Below are 9,174 nucleotides of genomic sequence, written 5' to 3'. Positions count from 1 at the left end.
GCTTTGGTTTATGTTACAAAGTTTGTTTTACTAGTGAGAAATATTAATATTCTGTTCACAAACACACATACTTCAGAAGAAGGCCAAATCATGACCCAGATGGAAAAGTCCCCCTGACTGTTCTTAAACTGAATTCTGTATAGCACATTCATTTTCAGTTGAGAGTGGCTATTTTCAAACTATTATCATATCCCAAATGGGTTTAATACTCAGATAAACTGTATCATGGTAAGGAATTCATAATCTGATCTTATGCTTATTCAAGCAATTGATTCAGTGTCACAGGATAAAATCCTAGTCAATGAAGATCACTACTAATAAAGGAAAAGCAAACTAAACAACAACAAAGATGACCATTAAAATTAAGAACATGCTCTCCTACAGGTATCTCATTCTATATAAAACTATTATATGTGAAAGAAAATACAGATAACAGGTACACAGACACTAGCTCAGAAGATGGGGACTCAGAGTTTATTATTTTCAGAACGTGGTTAAAAGAATGACCCATGGTGAACAATGTCTTAGAAAACTGTGAGACAGGCTCCAGGATTTTTCCTTTTTAGGCAGAGAGTATTTTACCTCAGGTTCATTTTGTTCCTGGGATTGTTCCTGGATGTGATTTTGTGCCTCCTCTGTTAAACATTTGCATTCAATTTATGACATGTTTGTTCTTGTTGGATGTCAGGACACAGCTATGGAAGCCAATCTGGTTAGTGTGCCCTGAATCTGCATATGGCTTTCTGCTTTGCTTTCATGCTTTCTCAGATACTCGCTATAGTTATGTGCCACAGAATTGTGTTTAATTTTTATTGTGGGAAATTACCAATACGGAGTCAGGTAGAAATATAAGGGTATTTAATAGGGAAAAGCCTTACTTACAGAGCAACCTAGCCAGCTGGCGTGGTAGAGGTCTGTACAGCAAGCAGCAAAGAGAAACCGAAACCGAAAACGTGGTCACTCTGACCACGCCCTCACAAGCCTGGTCAGGCACACCTGTAGCCAGCCCCTAAGAAGGCGTGGCTACAGCTTTCCCTACAAATTTTCATAAATTAGTTATGAAAATTCTGATTAAGGGAAGCTCTGTTAATATTTAGTATGTTTATTTACATGTTTACAGGTTTAAAGCCTTATTTACATGTTTTTCTGATCTCAAACAACCTTCTTTGAACCATTGTTTTCTTTGTTACACCTGTGTATAAAAGTCCACTGAAACTGAAGTAAAGTTGTCTACAGCATTAGGCTGTAGTCTGCCCATTTATTCAGGTCCTCAGATCCAAGGTCCAGCATATAAGACATGAATAGGTCAGCTGAAAAGTTGACGATTGTGAGGACAAACTAGCATCTTGGAGTATTTTCAGAATGTTCACTTTCAATGAACCATGTTCAGTGTCTGATGGCCATGGTGGATGGTAAATTTATAGTGTTCTCATAACTAAAGAAACCATTTTGGCAGGGTGATTTTAAATAGTCTAGTTCAATAAAAGACAAGTCTAATTATGCAGGAACAAATAATCCCAACACATTTTTTTTTTCATTTTGTGTCTTTGTGTTGAGTATTTCCATTTGGTAGTTTGGAAGTATAGGCAGAACACCTACCTTAAAGACAGAATGATGCAGTTCCAATTTTCCCTTCTGTCCACAACGTTTAATAGATTTATATACTAAGTTAGCCTTTGTTTCATATATCATCAGAGGTGAGCGCCACCTCACAGTGTTCAAAGGATTAGGAGATGGTATACTTGAGAAGGAAACACAAGCAAATGGTAGACAAGTTCCTGTCCATTATTTGTTTGAGACAGAGTCCCACAGTACATCCCAAGCTGTCCTGGAACTTGCTAGGTTGCCTGGACTGAATTTCTTGATTCTGCTGCCTTTGGAGTGCTGGGATTACAGGTCCCTAGCAGGACTCATATCTTTTGCTTACAAAAGAAATTGCAACAAATTTAATACTATTTTAAAAAAAAAAGATGAAGAGTACACAATTATTCCAATAATAAAGTAAAAAAGAGTCCGATGATCCCCAAAACGTCTGTGGAGGAAGGAAAGATGTCTGAGACTTGAGAAATGAGAAGATATATGGAGTATTCGCATTTTATACAGCACTGGTGGAGGAACCCATGGCTCCAGGTATGCCAAACAAGAACGTTTTGTAACTATCTTTTCGTAAAAATAAATTTATTGCTTCTTTGTTGGAAACGTGTCTCTCAGGGTTGCTCAGGCTGGCCCCAAACTCCTGGGATCAAGTAATGCTCTTGCCCCTGTTTCCCAAATAGCAAGGACTACAGGCATTTAGTACTGCACTAAGCTGAATGGGGTTGTTTCTTCAAGGAATTTTACGTTCACAGCAAGACTGAATAAAAAACAGACTTCCGGTTCCGCTGCCCCATAATCAACACCTACACCAGAGTGGTGTTACCAGTCACAACTCTGAACCTGGGTTCACACCATTACCACACACGATCCATAGCAGACACTAACCTTGCCTCTTGGTGTCGTGCCTTCTACATGATTAGACAGATGTATGAACGGCACATGCACAATTACAGGATCACACATCTGAATACCTGACTTCTGACCTGACACTCTAAGTTGGCCACAATCCACAACCTTTCCTCCCAAGACCCACCAAAAGGAGACACCAGACAGAACTAAACCCTGTAAAAGGACAGACACTTTAGAGTGTTGGTAAAAGTCTGTTAAATAGAATTGAGTGATAGGGCACAGCTATAATAAACACCCACCAGGGAGACACACAAAGACACAACAACACCATGGAGAAAGAAATTCGCTTCCAGAAAGTGTGGTAGACCAACAGGCAGGATTTACTTTTTTTCTTTTCCTTCCTTCCTTCCTTCCTTCCTTCCTTCCTTCCTTCCTTCCTTCCTTCCTTCCTTCCCTCCCTCCTTCCTTCCTTCCTTCCTTTCTTTTTTTAAAGGTCAAAGTGATCCCAGGAGGCCTAGAGAGAAAGGGGAAAGCCTGGCAAGCTTCCATTTGGCTGTGTGAAACCTGATTTCCACGAGGTTGGCAATGTGTGACAGCCAGGTGTCCTGTCTGTTAAGGAGTGAACAGGTGGGGAAAGAACAAGGAGGGGAAAGAAATCTGTTTAAAGCGATGTAAAATTACCATGAAATTGTACTTTACTCGAAACGGCCATTCAGAACTTTCAGGATTGCTTGGCTGGAAACTAGAAGGAGAGAGTTGTGGGAAGTCTACTTTCAGGTAAAACTAGGACTTGCCCAAAGCGACTCAGTGACAACACAAATAGATCAAGGGATTCCAGCACTCCAGAGAGTGGAGGGGTAGGATTCTGAAGACAACCGTGCACATATGGCTTGGGAGACAGGAAAGGGCTTGGAACCAACATTCTTCCTCTGCAGGGTGAATGCTCAGTTTGAATACTAAAATTTTAGCAAAAATGTTGCCTTGAGAAAATAGAAGTCAGGATACTCCTGTTTAGGAGTTTGTGGAAGGTGCTTTTTTTTGTTGTTTTTTTTAGTATTACGCTAGAGATGGAGGGAGGGAGACAGCGCCGGGACCCGATCCAGAGCGAAGTCTTGAAATTCCCTTTTGACAGCAGGGACTGATCCTTCCACGGCTGCTCTCCACCAGGCCGGTCCGCCCTGCTGCCCGCCTCCGTGCCGCCGCCGCCGTCGCAGAGGACACGCAAACAGGCGCCGTGCGGTCCCTGGACACCCGGAGCCCGGGGTCTTACCGGAACACAGACCGAGCCCTGCAAGCCTCAGCCGCAAAGCCCGGCCACCCCGAACGAGCCTGTGCCTCCCCTGCAGGCCAGAGGGAGGAGCAGTCACAGCCAGAGCCCGCAGCGGGGCGTCCGGAGGCGGAGCATGGGCCAAGCCCCGCCTCTCCCACCGAGACCCCGCCCCTGCCGCGCGCTCGCCCGCGCATCCCCGCCCCCTCGCCGACACCACGTTCCTGCAGGGGCGCGCGCGCGCTCCTAATCCCCTGCCTTCCGGCTCAGCCGAGCGGCTCCGTAGCGCGCTCGCTGCCGGCGGCGGGGTCGCCTTCGCTGGGGACCTCCATTGCTGGCTCTGCGTTCTGGCTGGTCAGGCGGAGCGATGCCCGCACCCTGCTGCCCCGCGTCCCGCGCGCCCGGTGACCACCCGCCCACTGCAGGGCTGCGGCCGTGACCCCCCCCCCCCCACCGCCGACTTTCACCCAGCGTCCAGCTCGCAGCTCGCTGGCCGGGGCGGGGAGAGGCCCTGGTAGTGTCAAGAGGTAGGCTCTCAGCTCCCGGGTGGTGCCTGCGAGAGTTATTTGTCTGTTACCTGTCAGGTTGATGGACAGTGATGTCCTTGACACAGTTGCAGGGGTAGGTGTGAGTAATACCGTGGACTGACACTGAAAAGAAAACGTGTTTGGTGTTTTCCTGTAGGTTTCAGAGGCTTGAGCAGCTACTTCTGTGGTCATGGAGATCATCGCCCACCAGGATTACTGTATGGTATTCACCCAGCCTGCCACCCCCTAGTCTCAGCGTTGGGTCCTGATTTCCACCAATGAAGTTTTTTTTATCCTTTCTTGAATCATGTGACATCACTTCTTGTCCTGTCCGCCGTTTCCCTTTCAGTTGCCAAATCCATTAGGTTTAAGTTCCCTGTTGACTTAAAGTACTGAATTGTTTGCCTGTCCACTTGCACTCCGGACAGCTCACCTCCGGTCGCCGTTGCTATGATTTTCATAGATACTGACGTGAGTTCTTGCCTTGAAGAGGGCATTCACACACTTGGCTGCCTGACAAAGACAACAGTCAGGCATTGATTCTCCTTGCTCCGTTATTCTGTATGTTAAGTTTACAAGTCCGACTAAAACTATTTTCTTGCACTTTGGTGTAAGAAAAGAAAAATCCTGCATTAATGGAAAAAGTTGATCACTGTGATACTATTTTAGATTTCTTGTTAGGGCAGTATAGTTCCAATATCTAGCTTCCAGTAGGCTTCAATTTATGAAAAGAGCAGGGAGGAAGGAGAGAAAATAGGGATATTTGGAGCGATCCTTTGTCATAGGTACTTGATTAAGTTCCAAAATGTAAGTGAAGAGATTGAGACTTCCTTTAAAAATTCTTGTACCATCTGCGTCCTAAGGAATAGCTGAGGGCTCTTAAGCCTCAGTTTTGTAGTCTCTTTGTATTCAAATCTAAGTTGTTAGTTCTCTAAAACATTAGACTAAAATGTTGGGGAAACGTAAGCGTGTGGTATTGACAATTAAAGACAAACTGGACATTATTAAGAAGCTTGAAGAAGGCAACTCTTTTAAAAAACTTTCTGTCGTGTATGGAATTGGTGAATCCACAGTTCGTGACATTAAAAAAAACAAAGAAAGAATTATAAACTATGCCAATAGTTCAGATCCTACTAGTGGGGTGTCCAAACGTAAATCTATGAAGTCATCAACATATGAAGAGCTTGATAGAGTTATGATAGAGTGGTTTAATCAACAGAAAACAGATGGGATTCCAGTGTCTGGGACTCTTTGTGCAAAACAAGCCAAGTTCTTTTTTGATGCCCTGGGCATGGAAGGTGATTTTAATGCCTCATCTGGCTGGCTCACTCGGTTTAAGCAGCGTCACGGTATTCCGAAGGCTGCTGGTAAAGGAACAAAATTAAAAGGGGACGAAACTGCTGCTAGTGAATTTTGTGGTAGCTTCCAGGAATTTGTGGAAAGAGAAAATCTCCTCCCAGAACAAATTTATGGTGCTGACCAAACTGGACTCTTCTGGAAATGTCTACCCTCGAGGACACTGGCTCTTGATTCTGACCAGAGTACTTCGGAGTATAGGTCAAGCCGAGAGAGAATTATCATTATGTGTTGTGCAAATGCCACGGGTTTACATAAGCTTAATCTTTGTGTTGTGGGGAAAGCAAAAAGACCCCGTTCTTTCAAAGGAACTGACCTTTCAAACCTTCCTGTCTCTTACTTCAGTCAAAAAAGTGCATGGATTGAGCAGTCTGTTTTCAAACAGTGGTTTGAGAAATGCTTTGTGCCACAGGTGCAGAAGCACCTGAACTCCAAAGGGCTTCGAGAAAAAGCAGTTCTGCTCATTGATTTCCCCGCAGCACGCCCAGCTGAAGACCTGTTGAGCTCAGATGATGGCAGAATAGTCGTGAAATATTTGCCGCCAAATGTGGCAAGTCTAATCCAACCTATGAGCCAAGGAGTTTTAACCACAGTCAAAAGATATTATCGAGCAGGACTTATCCAGAAATACATGGATGGAGGAAATGACCCAAAAATGTTTTGGAAGAATTTGACAGTGTTGGATGCAATTTATGAGGCCTCACGAGCCTGGAACATGATAAGATCAAATACCATAACCAGAGCGTGGAAAAAACTTTTCCCTGGCAATGAAGAAAATTCAAGTGTGAGCATTGATGAAGGAGCCATTTTAGCTGCTAACTTAGCAACAGTTTTACAGAATACAGAAGACTGTGAACACGTTGACATTGAAAATATTGAGCCGTGGCTTGACTCACGGAGTAGTGTCTCAAACTGTCAGGTGTTAGCTGATACTGCGGGTGCTGAAAAGCAGGCTGTGACTGCTGAGCAAAAGCCTTCCAGGAAGACTAGGAAAGCGGAACTGCATCCAGAGAAGCATATTAGCCACAAAGCTGCACTGGAATGGACTGAAAATTTGCTGGATTATCTAGAACAACAGGATGACATGCTCCTGTCTGATAAGCTGGTGTTGCGGAGGCTTCGGACCATTATAAGAAGAAAGCAGAGGATTCAAAGCAAAAATCATCTATAGCGCTCCCTTCTGTTGCTAATCATTTTCATCCTTGTGACTTGTCTGCAGTGATTTTCTCTAAGGCCAAATAAATGTTGCAGATCACTTTAGAATTAGATGCTGCTTTGGATTACTTGAATTACAGCTCTTTAATGTTGTCTCTGAATGAGGAATGGCATGGAATTCATTATCTGTTTCTAAATTGTGTTGTACTAATTAGATCACCAGGTACCCAAGACTAGGATATGTTGTATGCCTGAATTTCAACATGTCTAGTGATGGCCTGTGGGCATTGCAGGCACTCAATAAATCTTACTTCAATTGAATTTTGATGACTTTTTCTGAATGTCAGTTTGTAAAGTAAAATATATTGGGGGATGAGTTTACATTTCCATTGTCGAGATGTTTAAGAGAGTTCAGCAGTGTTTGGGCTGGAAACATTTTACTGTGACGTCAGTGAACTGGATAAAGTCGGTGAACTGCATAATAGAAGTGTAAAGCCTTGACTAGAGCGTTGCTTTCTGGGAACGTTTAGGCTTCTAGCCACTGAGATTTGCCAATTCTGAGTGTAGTGGAAGCACAGGTAGGGTTAAAGGATCCGAGAGGGGCGTGGAACAGCTTTGCTCTATGTGACAAACGTTCTTCATTTGTGGGGAAGGTTTACCAGCCTTGTTCCAAGAGTATGAGCTTTAATTTCCCAAAGAATGTCTTTAGAAGAAATAAAAGGTAAACTTTATTAAAACCTGTCATCTTGACCCCCTATGGAAGGCCTCCCCCTCCCTGGGGAGCAGAAAGGATATGTGGTAGGTAGAGTTTTAGTTGGGAGGGGCTGGTGGTAGGGGAGGAGGGGAGGGAGTGGGAACTGGGATTGACATTTAAAATAATCTTGTTTCTAATTAAAAAAAAACTTTCATCTTTTTTCTTTAAAAAGGTGTCGGGAATTTTTAATGAGCCCATTGGTGTGTATGTAACGCTATAAAGCTTGCAGGGTACACCAGTGTTTCCACGGAGGACATTGTGTGTGAAATGCCAAGAACGTAAGTGTATAAGCAGATTGTGGAACCAGCACATGAACTGTGAGCTGACATTTCATCAAACATGAGGGAAATACTGGCAAAGACCCCCTAAGTTGGCCATGGCCAAATTATTCTCATATCTTTCAAACAGGAAAATTACCGGTTTCTTGGAGCTTTGTAAGGATTAAATGAGTTAATCTATGACTTTTCCTACTTGGGTCCCAGAAAAGAGTCATTCTTGAGTGTTACCTGTGGTTCCTGTGCTGCAGAAAGTATGTTTCAGCAATAGACTGAATCCATTATGGAACTCAGACTGATGTTTCTGCATGAGGAAACTCCTTCCACAGGAAGTAAGATGAATATGATAATCACATCAATAAAAACTAAAGGGTTAATACTACTTACTCAGGATCTATTGGCTAAGTGTACAGGGATCTTGACAGGTAAGTTGCAATAGGGAATGGAAGTAGAATTGCTCCTAGCTGTTATTAGCATATTGCAAATGAATGTTAGATTTTTTTGTAGAGGGAAAACTGAATACTGGCATCTTCATTGAAGCAGTAAGATGCCTCTGAAGTACATAAGCTGGCTAGAAGCAGCACACTTAGCTCATTTTATCCAGCTGCAGTGACAGGATTGGTGTACAGAATCAAAGAAATGTCACAGGGGACTGGTTCTAACATGCCCAGCTATTTGTAATAAGATTCCTTGTGGTAGAGAGGAATTTCAAGCTCCCATATAACATTTTTTTTTCTACCTTTTTATGGGAGGTTTGGGGTTCTAAATACTTTCCCCAGAAGATTTCTAAGTCTTCTCTGACAATTCTTTTTAAATTTTTAAAAATAAATCTTATTTATTTATTTTCATTTTATGTGCATTGGTATTTTGCCATAAATGTCTGGTCCCCTGGAACTGGAGTTACAGGCAGCTGTTACTTCTCATGTGGGTGCTGGAAATTGAACTTGGTTCTTGGAAGATCAGTCAGTGCTCTTAACCATTAAGCCATCTCTCCAAACCCCTAAATTTTTTTCTTTTCTTTCTTTTTTTGTTCCTCTTTGGTTTTTCAAGGCAGGGCTTCACTGTGTAACAGCTCTGGCTGTCTGGACCTCTCTTTGTAGACCAGGTTGGCCTTGAAGTCAGAGATCCACCTAATTCTGCCTCCTGAGTGCTGGTATTAAAGATGGGTGCCATGCCACCCAGTGACAATTCTTACATCATTATTTATTAACACATTTTCCTCAAACTGTACAATGTTGCCTACCTGATAATCTCGAGGAAATGGGATTCTGTGCAGTCTTGAGGCTGGAGCCACACAGCAGCTACTAGAAACCAGTAAGGTTTAGCACTTTTCAAGAGCGCTGGAGCTACTAGTTACCTTAATATTTTCATAGGGATGGCCATATCCCAGGTGCC

General features: G+C 43.3%; 1 protein-coding gene across 1 annotated transcript; it reads left to right on the top strand.

The window, feature by feature from the left end:
- The first annotated feature begins 4,643 nt into the window (after positions 1–4,643).
- On the top strand, positions 4,644–7,071 carry Tigd2 (tigger transposable element derived 2). Its single transcript, XM_035448697.1, has one exon. The coding sequence runs from the start codon at positions 5,189–5,191 to the stop codon at positions 6,764–6,766; it is 1,578 nt and encodes a 525-aa protein (XP_035304588.1). The 5' UTR covers positions 4,644–5,188; the 3' UTR covers positions 6,767–7,071.
- The last annotated feature ends 2,103 nt before the right edge of the window (positions 7,072–9,174 follow it).

This window comes from Cricetulus griseus, chromosome 8 (assembly GCF_003668045.3).
Source record: "Cricetulus griseus strain 17A/GY chromosome 8, alternate assembly CriGri-PICRH-1.0, whole genome shotgun sequence".
In the NCBI taxonomy this organism is placed as follows: Eukaryota; Metazoa; Chordata; class Mammalia; order Rodentia; family Cricetidae; genus Cricetulus; species Cricetulus griseus.
This window is presented reverse-complemented; position numbering and strand designations above follow the sequence as displayed.

Coding starts and splice junctions, on each gene's coding strand:
- Tigd2 (XM_035448697.1), top strand. CDS start 5,189: ATGTTGGGGAAACGTAAGCGTGTGGTATTGACAATTAAAGACAAACTG.